Source organism: Heliangelus exortis, chromosome 5 (genome assembly GCF_036169615.1).
Source record: "Heliangelus exortis chromosome 5, bHelExo1.hap1, whole genome shotgun sequence".
Classification (NCBI taxonomy): domain Eukaryota; kingdom Metazoa; phylum Chordata; class Aves; order Apodiformes; family Trochilidae; genus Heliangelus; species Heliangelus exortis.
In genome coordinates this window covers 23,916,886-23,935,715 of record NC_092426.1, presented here as the reverse complement: position 1 = coordinate 23,935,715, position 18,830 = coordinate 23,916,886, and the positions used below count along the sequence as shown (strand labels likewise).

General features: G+C 35.4%; 1 protein-coding gene across 4 annotated transcripts in view; it reads left to right on the top strand.

The window, feature by feature from the left end:
* Positions 1-1,548: 1,548 nt before the first annotated feature.
* The window catches only part of TTC6 (tetratricopeptide repeat domain 6), a 58,427-nt gene continuing 41,145 nt past the window's right edge, over positions 1,549-18,830 (top strand). For 2 of the 4 annotated variants that reach the window (XR_011726316.1, XR_011726315.1), the window contains exons 1-4: positions 1,549-3,791; positions 9,916-9,987; positions 14,969-15,099; positions 18,253-18,456. Coding sequence is in view for 2 of the 4 variants with exons in the window: in XM_071746089.1 (XP_071602190.1) it covers positions 2,979-3,791; positions 9,916-9,987; positions 14,969-15,099; positions 18,253-18,456 (1,220 nt within the window). In the remaining 2 variants the exon portion in view is untranslated. The remainder of the gene's footprint in view (positions 3,792-9,915; positions 9,988-14,968; positions 15,100-18,252; positions 18,457-18,830) is intronic. The other 2 variants (XM_071746089.1, XM_071746088.1) reach the window with 2 other exon arrangements.

Below are 18,830 nucleotides of genomic sequence, written 5' to 3'. Positions count from 1 at the left end.
GTTCCTCAATTGTTTTTTGATGCAAATACTTCTTGCCATTCAGCAGCTTCTTACTAGAACTTCCTGATGCAAATATCTGTTCTCATGCAAGGCCTGTTCTTCCACATCCCACTGTGACTCCTGCAGAGAGGAACTGTTCTAAGTAAACAAAATTGCTGAGGCTTTTCTTATTATTTAACTACTTTGAAATAGATCTGCTCTCTAGGCTTACAACTATGTTAAACTGGTAATAGGATGCATCTTCAGTGAGGCAATCGAACACTTGCATTGCTATTCTGAGCTGCTTCTAATGGCCTGGGCAGCTACTGGGAATTTTCAACACAGATCAGCTACTTCGTATTCTACCTTCTGGTCCTCCAGCTACTCTGGGATTCCTGCTAGAGAGAGGGAGAAGCAAATTAGTCACCAAATAGATAGGCTTCCTGGGGTGTATTACAGGGCTTTAATCAGTTCTCTTGCTGTCACATGAAGAAACCCCCCTGTTAATTTGGACTGGCTAATGAATTTTTCATCTTCAACAAGTTTTTAGGTGCATTTGCAAACTAAAAGTTGCCTGTCTAGCCTAGTTTAAGATACATTAGTTTCAAGAAGTACACTGGCTAGGCCTTTGAACTCCAGGAATACAATTAGGTAGGGAAAAAAAGGCTACAAAGCTGTAGCTGAAAGCTACAAAGAAAGGAAAGGATAATAGAAGACATTTGCCTGTTGGATCAGTGGAGCCTTTCAATCAATTGAGCGATGCATTTGAATCCAATATATGCAGTTAGTCCCCACAGTTACTTGTTATCACACAGGTATTTGGGGACCCAAACTGAACAGAAAGAAAAAACAAAACAAAACAAAACCAAATTTAATTTTTATCCACTGTAAGAGACTTAAGTGGATTACAAACACAATGTTGTAAACTGTTGCAGCCCAGACCATCATGGAAACCCCAGTGCTTTGCGTTCAGATTAAATGTGGGAAACTTTCTTTTTTTTCCCCTTAGTGCTATAAGCTACTTTGCTTTGCCTGTGTTTTTGACAGCCAGCCTTCTTGGGAACCTCACCAGTGTGACCCTGTAGGTGTGTACCATAGTTATGAAAGCCTTGATACATTCACTTTGACTTTTTGCATTTTCTTTTCATCTATATGTTTCTTTAAAAAAAATTTATTTCCTGAAGTTTGATGATTTTTAGCATGTTCTCATCCCTATATTTGTTGGACACTGAAACGGTCATATATTTTCTTGGTCCAGTTACACTTAATACTTCATGTGTGAAAGGAACTACTGTTAAAATTTAACTTTCACCAGGCAGCCATCAAATATATTTGCTGTCTCTGTTGTCTGAAGGACAGGCTAGTAAACCTCTACCACACCGAGTCAGGGTTCCTCTCGGAGAACTCATTTCAGATTTTTTGCTCTTGCTAATACTGCACAGTTGGGCAGCTCATGGAATCTGAGATTGAATCTATCCTGTTGCAGGCAATCCCTACAATTGTAAATTAAATCCCAATGACAAGAAACTTTATTGATGATGATAGACAAGTCACAGGCAACAAAGTTGGGCTTTCACCTCCAAGCTGACTCTTTGACAATTAGGAAAATTAGTTGGACAGAAAAAACGCATCTGTAGTTGTATGCAGGAAGCGGCTGCATCGCAGGGCAGGCAGATTCCCAGCAATGCCATCCTTAGGTTTGGATTTTCAGGACAACATTTTACAGAGCCCGTGGCTGGCAGCAGGACCGGGGTTGTCCTACACCGGGAAAAACCAGGCTGGCACGGTACTGCCAGCCGCGCCTGGACGGCGGCCTTCAGAAACCCCTGGCTGAGCCCCAACCTTTCTAACGACGTCTCCACACGCTGATGACCCGTGCGGACCTCCAGTTCCGAACCGGCCCACGGCAGAGAAGTTGCCCCCGGGTCCCCGCACGCCGCGGCTCCCTCAGGGAGTGAAGGGCGGGGAGGTCACTGGGACCGCCCCGCAGGGCCCTCCCCGCCGGCAGGGGGCGCTGGCGAGGAGTGGCAGCCGGCCATGCTCAGTCTCTCCCCCAGCGGGAGCCCCGTTGCGTGGTTACGGAGCGCGTGCTTCCCCCTCCGGCCTGCTGGCGGCGCCGCGGCGGCTGTCGGGGCTGCGGGTCCGGATCCTCCTGCGCACCGGGGGGGCACGAGCAGCCTCCCCGCGCCGGACCGGCGTCGGTACGCGGCTGGGGCGCTGCCCTGGGCCCTGCCTCTACTGCCGGCGGCCCGGCTGTGTGCTGTCGGGTGCTTCTCTGAGGGGAGGGAGGCGTTTTGCCTGCTCGAGGGGGCGAAGCGAGGGGCCCGGGGTCACTGGTTTCTGTAGGTCGGAAGCTTTTTGCCGTTACCTGGAGAAAGCATTGAGCTTTACCAGTTGGTTTTTTTTTTGTTTTTTTTTTTTTGGCTCTCTAGGGAGTTTCTGTCCAACTCTCAGTTTGGTAGAGATGGTAGAGAGTTTTGGTAGAAATGGTGCGGTTCTCAGTTAAAATGCTGACAGGCATTCGGGGTGCTTAATTACACGTGTTGAGAGCAGTCTTGTAATCAGTTGGGGCACTTCGCAAAATGAAGCAGTCTTTGCAAGGCTGGGGTCTGTGTCAGTATATAAAATCCAAAATCTCCTTTCTGTTTGAATTTACAGGATCCATGCAGTAGGAGAAAATTGCTAGAAAACACAAGCAGTTTGGACTGAGTTTGGAAGAGCTGCATGTGATTAAAGAACATGAAACTATGCGCAGGGAATCTCAGTGGGGTAGTCTGAAGATCAAATAAGCAATAGTTACTGCTCCTAGAAACGTGAGCAGTTAGCCCTAATTGGAAGATTTAGCACCAGATCAATCGCATCAGTTAAGAACATTATCCTCTCCAGAGGTCAAAGAGTCCACATAAGCCTGTCATGAATATAAATAAAAATATTCCTAATTAATTCGTTGGGTGTTCTGAAGTTCACAGAAAGTAAGGGTATCTTCTGTAGTAAGGGCCATGAAAAAACAAACTCCTGATCTCGAGGTGATGGCTCTGAGAAATAAATCTGTAGAAAAAGACAGTGGTGACAAAAATCGGAGAAGTTGCTCTGAAAAAGTTAACAGAGGAAATACCACTTGTAGCCAACAAAGTACAGTTGTAAAACTACCAGTAATAGCACCATTTGCAGGTACCACTAAAAAAATTGTAATGGCAAAGCGCCCAGCACCACCCCAGAAGCCAAGATACAGTAAGTCTGGTTTCCATGTTAGTAGCTCCTCTACCTTAGTAGAAAAGACAAAACCTGTTAGTAAAGTACAGGAGGGAGTGCATATGTTACAGATGTATCAGCAGCATTTAAAAGGAGATAGAACTGATGAAACAGGTACTGTGATAAAAGATAGTGTTGAATTAAGGTCTACAGATTCTGATACAAGTAAAAGCATTTCAAGAAAGGAAAAAATAACTGGGGAAAGTTTTAAGAAGAGGAGCAGCATTATTTCAAAAGCAAAGCAACAAGATTTAGATGTTGAATTGGGAAGAGTGCTGAGAAAAGGAAGCAAGGAGCCAAGTGTGAGGTCTGCTCAAGAACAGTTGGAAGAGGCAAGATATGTGACTAGACCAGACACTTTAAAAATATATGAGAAGAACTTCCAGCAGAGCAAACCCAAAGAGCCTACTTCCACACCGGCACCGCCTGTGAAAGTGGTTGCAAGGTCTACTGATGAAATAATTGCTTCCCCACAGTCTACTTCTCCATCCCCCTCAGACCAGATGATCAAAGAACTCCTGGAGAGTGTTCTTGGCCAGAACTACAACATAAAAATGGAAGTAGGTGAACCAGAACAAGAGCAATATTTTTTTCTTGGGTAAATATTACTTTTATAAGAGTTGTATATTTTTTTTTTCCAGTTCCTACAATGTGTTACAACACAGAAGCCAGACAAAACAAATGGATAAAGACGCTAATGTGTCACAGAATATTCTTTACTCTTTCTTCTACTGTTTTTTTTGATGTCCTTAAAAAAAAAAAAAAAGAAAAAAAGAGGCAATATCAAAATATATTAAGCCACAAGCTCTCTTGGAGAATTATTTATTTTTACTATGCTGCTTATGCTTTTTTTTTTTTTTTTTTTTTTTTTTTTTTTTTACTCTCCCTTTTTTAAGATGATATATTTCAGTGTGAGAGATTATGAGAAAGTGCATTAAATATATTTGGGACATTTTTGGAAGTATTGCTTCTTTTAGATATTGTTTAGCTTGTGAAGTCTCCATAAGAAAAAAATTCATTATTGTCACAGTTAGGCAGATTGTGTAAGAAGCTGTAGGAGAGTCCCTTCAATTAACTAAAGCAAGAGATACCAGTAATAAAAGGCATCAGGTGGAGGCTACAGAAGACTTGCCTAGATCTTCACCAGAGGATTGCTGATTGTTAACTAGACTAGTAGCTTAATAATTAGGTCAGATGGCACTTTGTCCTCTCTTAGCAAGACTGGTAGTTTTGTTCAGTTCGATGAGGATGAAACTTATGTTCTTAAGTTGTCACAAACATCACAATCCCACTTGGTGTTCATGCTAGCACTTGTTATTGCTGCCATGGAATGAACAGACTCATGGAAGGTGGACTTCTCAGCAAGGACTGCTTCTGCAATGAAGATTGAAATACTGATGAAAAGCATATGAAACTTTTCTTTTTTAAGAGATGATGAAGAGTGTTTTTTCCTACAGCTATCTAAATGCTGCCTATTATGACCACAGGGTATCTCTCATAGAACATAAGTAGTATGTTTCATAAGTAGTATGTTTCATTCAGTTCCAGGGATTGACTGTCTTTTGATTAAATACAAAAATTAGGAGAAAAAGAATCCTGAAGTGAGTTAATTTAAATATGTAAGTCTGTGAGCAGCAGTAGTCTGAAACTGCATTTCCAGGATATTTATGCTCTCTTGTTCTGAGAGATCTCTTATTCTTGTTATTCTATTCTTACGCTCTCTTATTCTGAGAGCTGTTTGTTGGTAGAGGCATTCATAGTGTCTTCTACTCTGTATATTTTCTGGTGTATTTCAGTTGGGGTTGGAATTGGAGAAGACTTTCCTGAGTGTGGCAGTACTGAGGTGATCCTTTGTCATTGTTTGACTCATATTTTATGATTATAATAATTTGGAACTGTTCTCTTTATCTGGTAGAAATTTGTCAGTTGGTTACAAAAATACTTCAGGCAGATGGGAAGAGGGCTTAGAGAAGAGGACCTGGAAAACTATTCCTTGCTCAACTTACCAGTAATAATTAATAGTGATTGGTAACATGCTGAGCTATGTGGTTTTTCTTACTCATTTATATGAATGACTTATGTCCTAGGTAATATTTTCAAGTTTTGCTTCTAGCAAGTCCTGATATTCTAAAATTGAAGAGAACTGATTTTCTCTTTTTTGTAGTGGGTGCTGCTGGGCTCTGAACTTTGAAACTCTACCCTCTGGAGTACTGTCATGTTTAATTCTTTATTTCTAAAACTTACATCAATCAGGTTCAAAGTAAAGTGAAAATTTAAACTTGCTGATGACTTTCTGGTCCACTTGTTTGTTGTTTAATGTTTTTTAGATAGGGACAGACGAACATTGATGAGGATGAATGAGAAACTTGATGATTACTTTTTTTTTTTTTTTTTTAAATCAAAGACATTTGCACCAAGTGTCTTTTGAACTTAAGTGACCTTATAAATAGGGTGAGCAATTCTTTATTATTATTATGAATGGTTTATTTATTTTGCACTGAGCTTCAAGGCTCGCCTTCTTTAATGAAGGAAGAAATATATTCTTTTAAATGAAATAGCAATACCTAAGAAAAGACCAGAAACACTAGAATGAAAACAAGCTCTCAGATTTAAATATATTTTTCATTTCTTAAAAAAGGCAAAAATTCTATTCTCTTTATCTTATTCTTGATCTAGCACTTCTGACTGGTTAGCATTGATAGCTTATGATATTACTGTGGGGTCTGAGTCCTGGTTTCCCTTCCACATTTGCATTATCTGGGGTATGGAATGCCAGCACAATGGGACTTTAGTACTTAGCTCTGTTTCCTTAGAGTTAAGAATAATGATTCCTACCACATTTTCTTTTAAAAATTACAGTTTTTATTATAAGAATAATGTAATTCCCTATTCCTGGACTAATTTTGTTGCCTTTGGGTTTGTTTCTACCCTTTAAGTATAATGTGTTAAGTTATATGTTTGATTTAGTATCCATAGGAGGATGTTTATATTAATTTCAGAAATGCATTTTCTTGGTATTCAGCTTGATGTTCAACTTGCATGGTGCTGAAGCTGCAGCTCATCTTCAGTTATTGTTTTCAGCAGATCAGTTCTTTGTTACGTAAGATGAGCTTGTGGGGGTGATAACTAAATAAACAACATTTTTTTCTTGAAAAATAAGGTCAAATTTGAATACTTATAATAAACAAGGCTATATAGTGCACCATTCTAGCAACAAGACAATTACAAATAATACTTTAATTAAAAAAAGACTAAGTACCTACCTCTTTTCAGCTAATCTCAGTAGTGAATCTTGAGATCTTCTTTGTAATGCATTAACACTCTTTCAGAAGTGTTTAATGGAGACTAATTATTGTTAAAATTCAAAATTTCCTTTATAAGCATATGCAAACAAGTACTTGCTCATCCCTTTACAGTCTCTTTTATTTTTTTGCTCTGTATGTACTTTAAAATTTCAGCTGGCATAAAAAATATGCAACAGATGATATGTTGCTTTCTGATAAATGTGTTTTTAAGAGACTCATTTGAAATATATATATTTTTTCTCTTTAGGTGGCATAAGATGTATACTATTTGTGAAATGAACAAGAGGCTTAAATGCATTTCATTCAGTTCTTTTTTAGTAGGAAAACTGTAACTCTTCCTATTGGTTTTATTATTTTCTGCTTATAATGGCTCATGGAATGTTCTTCACATGGTTTTGTCATGGCCATTAAGAAGTAGCTCAATCAAGGCTATGATGCTTTTTATTATGAACTTGCTATTACACGATTAGTCCAGGAAGCATTAATTATTGACTATGCCCAGTAAGGTTGATCATGTCAGAGAAAAGACCAGAGCACTTCTTGTCACTTCCTGAAGGGAACTGCTTAGTCCCAGGGTGGGCATTACCATTCCTGGATACATTAGATTTTTTTTCTGGAACAGTTACTTCATTTTTTTGTTTTTTATTTTTTGTTTGTTTGTTTTGTTTTAAACAAAGATTTTATTTTCATAATGTTGCAAGAAGCTTCCTAGGGAGCCATGTTGGGTACATGGTATACATGTGGGGACTTCTGAGGTCTGTTAATTTCTTCGAAGTTAACAGTGCCAGTAATAGTGCCACTCTAGCTGTGCAGTTTCTTACATTTTATCAATAATCTCTTTACAGTTTCTTATGATCATTAGGCCTACATCACTTATACCTGTCTTAAAAAGGATGGTCCTTGCCTGTATAATTTTTACACCATAGTCTAACAAAACGGGGAGACTAATCCTCATTAGGGCAGTAAGTTGCTGTTAAGAGAACAAACTGGTTTTAATCAGATAGATTGTAATCTCCCAGAGTTTCAAGCTTTGCCAGAGGAGTATAGGGTGATAAGCTTTGTTTGTGCATAAAGGATTTGTATAAATTCATTATGTTAAAAGGCTGTTTAAAAATATTTGTATGTTCACTTATCTAGATTAACTTTGTTTTGCCATCTATCAGAGTCTTTTCTGTGCTGGTGGTAGAGACTTTTCTTGTCAAACAGAGGAAAGTAACTTACTTTAATGGCATGTAAATATCAAAAGAGGAATTAAAAAAAATTCCAAAAGAAAATATTTAAGTAAAACAAATTAGAGGTACTTAAGAAAAAAAAACCTACACCCAACTACCACTACCACCAGAATTTTAATTTAATGTACATCAGGCATCACAATTAATCTTGTCAGCTACACAGGATACTAGGCATATGAAAATGACTGAAAATGTTAAAATGGTTTCTAATGAATTATTGTGGTACTTGTGTACCTAAATAGTTTTCTACACCTGTAGGAGAAAGGCTATGGTGAAGAAAGCTGTTTTTTAAAGGCACAGTAGAAGTTCCTTATCCTAAGGTTAAAATTTTAGTGCCGGAAACAGCTTCCTGAAGAATGGACAGAACAGATTCCCACAGGAATTAAGAGTTGCCAGACTTCTCAACACCTTTGTTTCCTAAAGTTAGATCACACGTCTTTGGCCTTGTTTCTGTTAATGCAAACACACAGCCTCTAGTACATATGTACACAGTACACATCATTTTATTAAAATAACACAATAGCATTGTGCCTGTGATTCTCCCATGGGGAGTAGACAAAAGAGAAAACACCACACCCAGCAAAGGAAAGCAATCATACAACATGTACAGGTGTCTAAGATGAAATTAAAATAATATTTGCTCATATAATTCTGATGCTTTCTGACAGAACAGGAAAATTAATATGTAAAGTTGTAATTTACATATTACATCATAGTTTAGGAACCTAACTTGATCCAGTCTGGATGAATGAAAGGCTTTGTGAAAATTTCACTTTGATTCCATGAATTGGGTGATAAATTGCATGGGGAAAGAATTACAGGTAGCTAAGATGGACTGTAATAATTGTCTGCAGCAATTACCATGCTTGTAAATAAGGATGTGTTGCAAAGAAGAGGAAGGTTATTTGGTGTATCTTGGAAAGATAATGCTAAATCTCTTCCTTTTTCATCTGAGTTGTTACTACATTCCATTAGTTCCTTATCCTTGTGGTGATGAAAAAATATGTAACATGATTTTTTTTTCTTTAGCTGTCTTTTCTGTCAGAGGGAGGTACCTTGCTAAGGCTTTGGTTAAAAGCAAAACACCAGTGTGTTTTGCAGTGTGGCTTCTGCAAGGCCATTTTTGAGGTGATATACAAGTCTTTCACTTTTTGTTGGCCTGCAGACTCTTTATTCCTTTTCCATTTCTAATATGAAAAAACCCCAATGTTACATCTCAGGATATGTATCTTACATTGTAAGAATAAATGTAGTACTATGCAAAAAAAATTTTAAAAATCATATTTTTAGGTTGCTTAGTGGACAATAGATTAAGTGGAATAAAAACTCTGATGTACGGAATATTCTTACATGACAAGAGGAACTGGACACTTCTCAGTGCCAGCAAAGGACTTTTTTCATGAAGTGTCAGCCTGTTCCTAACACATATTCAGCTGATAATGGTACCTTTAATGCATTCTCGCATCCACTTGTGGCTCTGGAATATTTTCCTCAGAAATATTAAACATTACTGCAGCATTTTTAAAGAACTGTATTATAAAATTAAATGCGGCTTAGATTATATACTTCAGTCTGTTACTGTTATCTTTAAACCTTGTTTCCTCAAACCAGCATCTGGCACAAAGGGTAAAGTGTGTGTGTGTGGAGCTACCTACAGGTATGCTACCCAGGTCCTCAGAAAGTACACTGTCCTTAAGACTACTTAGGGTTTATATCTGCATTTTAATGGATATACTGTACTGAAAAGGGGAATGTTGAACCATTCATTTGATGAGAAAGAAGAGTATGTTTGGGAATGGAGAACAACTTTAAATTTTGTAGCAGATTTTCTGCTAGTGGAGCAATTTTAATTTTCTTCTGTGGAGAAAATGATCAGCTGAAAATCTGTACTCTACTAGAAGCAGATCCATAGAGGGGTTATTTTTTAGTAAAAGGTTAAGCATGTGCATAAATGTTTGCAAAAGATGAGAGTTAAATCATCGTTTTCTGAATGTACTTGTTGCTTTAAAACTACTTTGTGTGATGAAGACTCAAACTATAATTTATGCATACATATTGTTTTGCTGTTGTTTTGTTTTGTAAGGTAGTGTGATTTTTTTAAAAACAAATTCTTATTTGACATTACTTTTTTTCTCTTGGTTATACAGCAGGCACCAATTGAACATGAGGAAATAAAAACTGAATCTCAGGCCCTGCCAAGTTTTCACCAAACAAGCATGGTAACATTCTGTATTATCTAGGAATGCTAAAATATAATAAGTTAATAGTGTGTCTGTTTGCTTGCAGAGTTGTTAAGATAGGTAGTTCATATTTTAAACTGATAAAACTGAGAAGGAAATTAAGTAGTCCTTGAAAACATTTTGGTACTTTATAAATTATAAGTATACCTTTATTTTTCTCTCTCTTTTGTGTCTCTTGTTCATTCCTTTTCTTGTGGGGTTTGATTCTCCAAGTGCTGGAAATAAGGAATTTCACTTTTCTCAAGTAGCATGCTGATTATTATAAGACATTAATCTGTATTAATACACTTTAGTGCTCATTATTCTATGTCTTTCATTCAGACTGTTTTTAAAATTTGAATATTTAAACTTATATATGGTTGAGGGTGCAGAAAATTAATCTTGGCCTAAAGATGAGCAGTTACCATATAACAAGCAGGTGAACCAGGTAAGTAGGTTAGTACTATTGTGAGATAGTAGTATAGTTTTCTGATGCTTAAGGTTTTGATGCTTTAGAATATACAGAGATCTGGAAGGCTTTCTTACCACCTATCCTTTAAAAGATGATTTCCTATAAAACAGGTCTCCATACTGGTCTTGCAGCTTAAGGTTAGAGGGAAAAACAAATTAGGTTCATTCGGTCAGATGTTGGGTTAGGCTTTTCTTTATGAGATTGGAAAGAAGATTACAAATGAAACATCATATAAATAGAATCCTAATCTACATTTAATAAGCAGATACCTTCCTGGAAAATGGCATAATGTTCAATATATTTTTCATTCTGTGATATTTTACACATGACAAAAAATGTCATTTGAATATAAAACTTTTGAATGTACAGCTCAAATTTTTAAGTTTATAGGTTTAACACATTAGGTTTATAGAGTCAGTACCACAGAGGAAAAACGTGTTGCTAAGACCAAATAATGTCTTTTCCCATATGTTCTCAGTTTCTAGTGTTCTAGTTTATCAAATGTATAACAAGATACTAAAATAAAACCTTAACCTGATTCTTCTGCAGCTTAGATGTGAATTATTACTTTTCCCTAAAGTTATTATATATGCTTATTATAAAATAGAATAACACTATGTTCACAGTGGTATAATGTGGACAACCAAGAATGGGATGTTTCCACTAGGCAGTGTTATATTCAGAGATACCAGATAGTCTTGGCCTAAACTTAAGTAAATCAGATGAACAGAATGTTGGATAAGCTACATGGGAAGACAGGTAGAGGTGTTGAAAAGGAGATAAAGGGACCAAAATGAAAAGAGGATGAGACATTTGTGGGATGCTATTTGATGGCCCAGTATTTGTGAATATGTTGTTTCAAGGTCCAGTCTCTGTCAGGCAGAGCTCTAGTCAGAATGAGAAAATGTCTGAATGTCTAAGGGGCTTGCTTCAGCTGTTTTTTCAGCTCCTTTCACTGACCATCGTTTAGCTCTGCTCGTGTCTCTTCTAGCTGCTTGGAGAAAGGGATAGAGAGTGGTAAGCATCTACTTACAGTTCCAGAGCAGTAGCAACCAACTTTCCCATCAACTTTAGGATATCAAAGATACCCACAGCTTAACGTGAAGAGCTAAGGGACAGGGCAGCTCTGGGAGGGAGTCACAAGGAGATAACAGAAGCTCCTTATCAATTCTGGCACTTCATTCTGCACTGGGCTAAAGGATACGTGAAGCAGAGCCCTGAAAGGTCTGGTGATGCTGGCCTGAGTAGTTCCAGTTGACAGGCATTCTTCTACAACTAAGGATTTGTTTCCTAGCAACTTTCATGGTAACAAAATTATTTCTACTAGATGGATTAGAGTTCTTCTGTGGAAGAAAATGGATTAAAATAAAATGATATTGAAAAAAATGAAATTAAAAATCCTGCTAAATTAGAACAAATACTGTGTTTTGAAATTTCCCTTACAGTATTTGCCTGTGTATAGGTCAGAAATGTTTGCAGTCCTTCAGGAACTGAAATCTCATGTGGCGTGTGTACTTGGCTATAAAGTTTTATACAATTAATAATCTCTTGGTTACTAAGTACAGTAAATGATGTGTAAATAGTACACAATACAATGTTACTGATGGTAGTTTTAATAATATTCAATGATATAGGAAGATAATTTATGATTTCTAAATTATATATTATTTACAACAGACCAGTTTCCCATTTATTTATCAGTACTGGGGTACTATGATGAATTTTTTTAAACATTGTTGTTTTGGGCAGCATGCCACTTCTGTAATGTACTGATGGTATCTTTGCAGCAACACCCATCAGTGTGTATTCACTGATTGTACACCAAGTACGTTGCGACTTAACCTGAAAAGCTACATAATTTAAATGTATTATTTAATTTGAAAGTGCATGCTTTCAGTTTTATACACAGGGAAAGCAATGGAGACAAAAATTTAGAAACATAAATGGTTTTCAGAACCTGTACGTTTTGGCTAAATGCTCTATCAGAACTATTTCTACACAGAGTAAATGCAATGTACTGTATATTAGTATTTCTAAAGAACACTACTCATTGCCATGGTTTTGTGACTTTTTTTTTTTTTAAATTAATTTGTTTTGCTTGGTGGGCTACAGAACCCATGTAATTTCAAGATAAATTGATTGCAGATGAACTTGCAAATTTGGACATACACAAGGCAGTGACATGAAAAAATGCTGAGAGTTGCTTTCGTTATTGTAATTTTATGTTACATCTGTAACTGAATCACATATTTTTTATTATTTTATTAATAAGTGGTATGCTGATTCACTGGTATTTATACAAAGAAAATGAATTAAAACCGAAATGATATATATTTAAAGTGACTAATAGAAAGTATGTTGGCTCATCTTCTCTGATTTTAGGCTCAAATGAACTTCCCTCTACTTAGTATAGTCTAAATAATTCATTAGCAAGACTGTGATGAAGTCCTCCATGATCTATTTCAGAAAAAAAAAATCACAGAACTTTGACTTATGATTTAAAAATAGTAGCTGCTGTAGTTTCAGGTTTGGAGGTATTTACTAGCCATATTAGTGTTTAAGATATTGAGAAATAAATTATCTTCTGTTTATTTGGATATCACTTACATGCATTATTGTTTCAAATTATTTGAGTATCTGGGCATTCCAAAAGCTGGTAACGGCAATGCATCCAATCAGGTTACTTTTTGTCTTTAAACTGGACAAGGGATCATGACAGAAACATTTACCTGACATTTAAAAGCAACAAATAATAGTCATGCTTGACTAATTTGAATGATACATTTTCAGGTAGACTTATTGTTTGCAAGCTTTTCTGTATTCCTTATTTTTTCAGCTTCTTTTCTCTATGTAAAATTTTGATTCACTTCCAGTTTCTCTGGTAAACATCAAATATCTGACTTCGATCCTTCATATTTTTTCATGTATGTGCTGATGCAAACAGTGCTGTTGATTTAAAAAATAAACAGCAAATATATGAAATAATTTTAGCCTTTTCAGAAGGCAGTGGGTCATTTAGGTACCTTCTGCAGTTCTCAGGATCTTTTACTGGTGAGTAATATACTTGTTTATGAACTATACACTTCAATATTCTTTGCATGTGGTGATTTCTTTCAGGTAATTAAATACTGCTGAAATTACCAGTTGACAACAACATTCTGCCCAGTTATATTCTGGGATAAACAAAGGATATGAGTGGACAAAGAAGAGTAAAATCCTATGCTTTTGCAATTCATTTAACCAGATATTTGACTGATAATATTTATTTGAAAGACATTTATTCACAACAGGTTTGTTCCTTGGGTCCCTATAAATTAAGCTAGCCAGCCTTACAGACATAATTGTCATGGTGTATCAGGAAGAGCTGGGCAAAATGTGGACTTCATTTTTGTATTGAGACAAAAAATTTTTAAAGATGATGCACTTTCAAATTTGTTTTCTCTCCCTGTGGTGGTATCTGTCTGCATAATTCTAATGGTTGTACTGCATTTTCTTGATTGTACTTTGCTATGTTATGTATGCAATCTTTTAAGGAGATTTCCTTTATTGATGGCACTGCTAGTCTGTTTTAGGAAGATTTTTAACAGTTTGCAGGAAATTTTGGGATGGTTGAGGTTTTATGGAGGAAAAAGCAGAACAAATGTAGAGATTTTGAAGTACAGTTTTATGAAATGGGTGCAGACACTTTGGCAGCAATGATGACTCCAGTAGTTCCTTTTTTTTTGCTGTTTTTTATTTTCCTGGATTACAGTTGCCTACCTCAGACAAAATTTCTGTAGAAGGGACACTCTACAAAGGGAATCAGAGATCCAGATTAATTTCTGCCTTCCTTCAACGCTCAGTTTTTACTATTTTTTCCAAAACGGATCAGTTATCTGATCTATTTTGCAGTGTGAATCAACAGGTTTTGGCACAACTAAGCAGGTGGTGCTCTGATAAATAGGAATGAGCAGTTGTGGGTGGAAACAGCAGAAGTTTTTACATCTATATTCCTGTTGAGTTTCCTGTCCTTAATAAATATAACATTGAAGAAAGTTTTCTAAAACGGTCATCCTTTGCACCATGTATATCTGTTTGAATTTGCATAAGAATATATTACAATTTTAGGTATGCTCCTGGTCTTCTAAGTTGAGTATTTCCAAATAATAATATTATTTTGATATTGGTTTTATTATTCTCTATGTAATCTATTGAAATAGACATCTTACGTATTGCTCAGAAATGCAGTTTAGGGATGCAAATTTTAGGGATAAATTTAGGGATAAAATTTTATCACTTTTCTGCTTATCATCAATACAATGTGGGCATTGCTGTGATCTTTGTAGTGTAGTCAGCAGTTGCAAAGTACTCTATTTTCATTGAATTATGTTTTCTGATGGTCAGAGTTTGTGTGGTGTTGCTCCTTGTTCTACTCCAGAGTGAGTGTGAAAATGTCCGTACAACTAACCATGTCCGTACAACTAACCTGTTTGTAACCCTGTGTCCAACTTCTGTTTATGAACTTTTAAGGATCCATCCTCCGATATGCTACAGGTGGAAGGAAAAGCAATACAAAAAATTAAAGCAGATGAAGTTCAGAAAGAGCAACAAGAGGAACATGACTTGCAACAATCTTTGCCTTGTCAGGCTTCAAATTCCAAGTAATTAAAAAATCTTATTTAATTATTATAAGAAAAAACCTGAAAATGCATTTTTCTTATTGCAAATCTCCTTCAAATAGTTCTGATTTATGTTTTTTAAAATCCAGAGGGCCTTTTCAGTCCTGCTCTGTGCAGATGAAACTTGTCTTCAGCAGAAACCGAAGTTGCTTATGTGGGGGTTGAATTTGTCCATACAATTCCAGGCATAATCTAATCAAAATAATTAAAAACAAACAATGGAAAATACCACAAATTTAATATAAGCAATGCCAGCTGTAAGTCATCATCTTTAAATAGAGAAGATGTATTAAAAATTCATTAAGTTGAATTTGTATTACAGTCAGAGCTTGTCTGAAATTCAGGATATTTTACATGGAGAGCTGTAATTTAAGGACAGCTGCTTATTTCCTTGCTCTGTTCATAGGCTGTATCTGTCATTCTGTGGTAGGAGTGCAGATGACAAATGTAGTACAGACCAGGTCCTGTCCATTCCATTTCAAGTGAGACTCTTCAGTTTTATGGTCTTCACTACTAAGAAGATCTTTATGGGTACCTTTGTTTAGATGTAACATAGGTTGCTTCACTTCTCTATTGAGGTTAAAAAAAAAGGTGGAGGGGGGAAGAGAGAAGCAGCTTTAATTATTAGCTTTTGTTGTTCTTAGGGTCCTGAAAGGTCTATTGGATATAGAAGAAAGCCTTTTTTATGGCAGGCCTAAAGTTTGTAAATGGATAATACTTTCAATTAAGTAGCTGAGAATAGTCATGGGAAAAGAATGCTTAAGTTTATGAAACAGTCAAATTGGCATTTAAGTGACCCTTTGCATGCCATTGCTTATCTGCATTGCTTAAAGATCATTTGGTTAGCAAGATTATATATTAAAACAAATAGTGTCAACAGACAATGAGTGTTTTACCTTCAATAAATACTTACTGTCAGATTATCAATGGTGCAGAAACTGCATGATTTTCTAAAAAACCTGTATTTAGTGCATTAAGTGAAGGTAATGTAGGCCACACACATAGTATTGTTTTTTCATGTCCCCTTTCCTCAAAGAGTGATAAATAGGCTGTTTTAGGAGAGTGTGTGCTGTAAAAACATTCACCTTTACCTGCAGCATGCTCCAAATATTTCAGTTTGCAATGATAAAACATTCAGTTAGTTCATTCACTGAAATGATAAACTTCTATACAAAAGCAGTAACTATAATGCAATTAAAATAGCACGGAAATTGGTTTTCATCTATTTAAATTAAATTAAAAAACAGAGAGAAAAAGTTAGCAGAGAATTTGAGAACTATTTTGCTTGCCTACCACTACAAATTTTGTAAGTTCAAACTTAAAATTTTTGCCATTAATTATTTATTTAAATTGTGTATTAATTGCACTGCAGAAGTAATGAACTGTATTAGAGCATCCTGAGATAAAAATACTATAAACATAAAGATTATATACTATCAAATAAAAAAAAGGAGTGTGAAATATTTCTTTCTAGTTTTAAATTAATGTGATCTACTTACTGAAAGACTGATCTCTGATTTCACACTCCAAGGGAGTTAATTATTTCCATTTATGCTGTAAATGTATTCTGTTCTTTTAAAAAACATTATCCTTTACGATAAATGGGGTTTAAGGGCTGTAAGAATGCCTTAAATTCTAATCAGCCATGTGTATTGTGTGATTGAGTTGCTTTTCAAACTCAATATTTAATTTTTGTGGTTAACTTTTATATTTTACTTCATAACATTGACCTTGTTCTCATTCAGGCAAAAATTATTTCAGTAGAGACTTGGGATTTTAAGACCTGGTGAAACTGTCTTGTTGCAGCATAAAGTAATTAGGCTCCTTTCTGTTCATCGTATGACTTGACAAAAACTGTTTTCATCACTTTAATTAAAATAAAGAGACTTAATGTTACTCTTTCATGTTGGATTGCCTATAAACATAGGGACTCAAAATATGTTAATATAATGGAATTCAATCTGGTGTGTATTTGATGTGATATTTTCTTGACTGTGAGTCAAATTTCTGTTATATTACAGTGGTTTTCATGGATTTTTTTTTTCTTCATTTGATTTTTATCTTTTACATTTTTGCTTTCAATGTTTTTCAGAAAACATGAAAATATAAAATATAATTTAAAAAACTGAATATATATTGCATGATAATCTTGCTAATTTTCCCTCTATAATATATCTATTTATAACATCAGGCATGGTTCTCAGTAAAACAAAACCCAAAGTTGTTGGAACCATCATTGTCTCAGGAGAACCTCAGAAGAATCATTAAAACCTGAAACTATTCAGTGTAATTTCAAACTGGAATTTTAGCCATTTTCATTTGGGATTTTGTCTTCAAATATGCAGGGACTTATAAACCTTAGTTAAAAGCAGCATTTATTTGGGGAGCCATTTATTTCTGATTTTTTTTCATCTCAGACATTTTCCATATACTGTTCTTCACAGTGTAACTGTCTGCACGTTAGATATTTATTAACTTAGTAGAGTTCGTACAGTAGCCAGAGACTGCTTTTTAGAATTTGATCCATGGCCTGTGGAAGTCAATAGACTTTCATCACCTTCAGAACAATTTAGATTGGAGGGTTAAATGGTAGAATTTTTAGTTATTAACTTTTCAAAGATAGTCAGAGACCAGTGTTTCCTCTAAAATCAACAGATGAATTGGAAAGCTACGAAGAAATTCAAGTGATAACGTATCATAAAGCTAATTCAGAGTTTTAAGGGTATTTACAAGGGACTCTGTCAACGGAGGGAATTTGCAGATTAATGTATATATAACATCTTACCATAACATTAATCTGAGTACCCAATTTAAGCTGTAAATCTGCATTGCTTAAGTATTCAGTGCAGAAAATGAAAGCTCTTCTTGAGTTGAAGGAATCAAATTGTGACTACAGCACTTATTTTTTATTTTAACATCATTGTGAGACTTTTAGCTTTTACCTGCTTCTCTTTTCTAAATAATATTATCTCTACTTTTAGTGGAAATTACCAGCCACCTTATGCCTGATATTTATGTTAGAATTTTATACCCTACTGTCTGATGTATGTCCTAATGTAGTACTATCTAAACTGCTTACTTTATAATATAGAGAATGAATACTAAGGTTCCTAATTTACTTATTTTCCATTCTAGAGATCAACGTTATCCAGGCATTCATCATCTGTGTACTGCTTTTCCCCCTTTTATATTGCCTCCTTATTTACAACTGGTTTCTAGAGTTTCTCATACTGTAGACAGAAGAGGTCACAATATCTTATTTACAACAGAGGACATGGACAACAAGGAGGAAGAACCAATGTGTTCCAAATATATTTATTTGAAAGAGCAAGGTGAAAGGTATGAACTTGCTTATTTTAAGTTATTATGATTTAACTAATTTTGTAAATTAAAGGATTATACATGAAGAAATAAATGTCATGGTGTTTCAATATCTTGTAGTTTCAAAGAAGTGGCAAAGAAACGAATTTGAAAAAAATGCCTTATGTTGAAGATGTGTTTTAAAATAACTAGAACAAGGGTAATACACAGCTTACATCTTACTTATAATTTAAAATATACTTTATAGGTTTTTTAAATTGTATTTTATAGATAAATTTTAAGTTTATAAAGATATGAATTTATGAATAATATATATGAATGTCTGTATATTCATATATAAATATCTGATTTTTTAAGCTTCATTCTGCTCACATGAGGGGTCCCATTGAAAT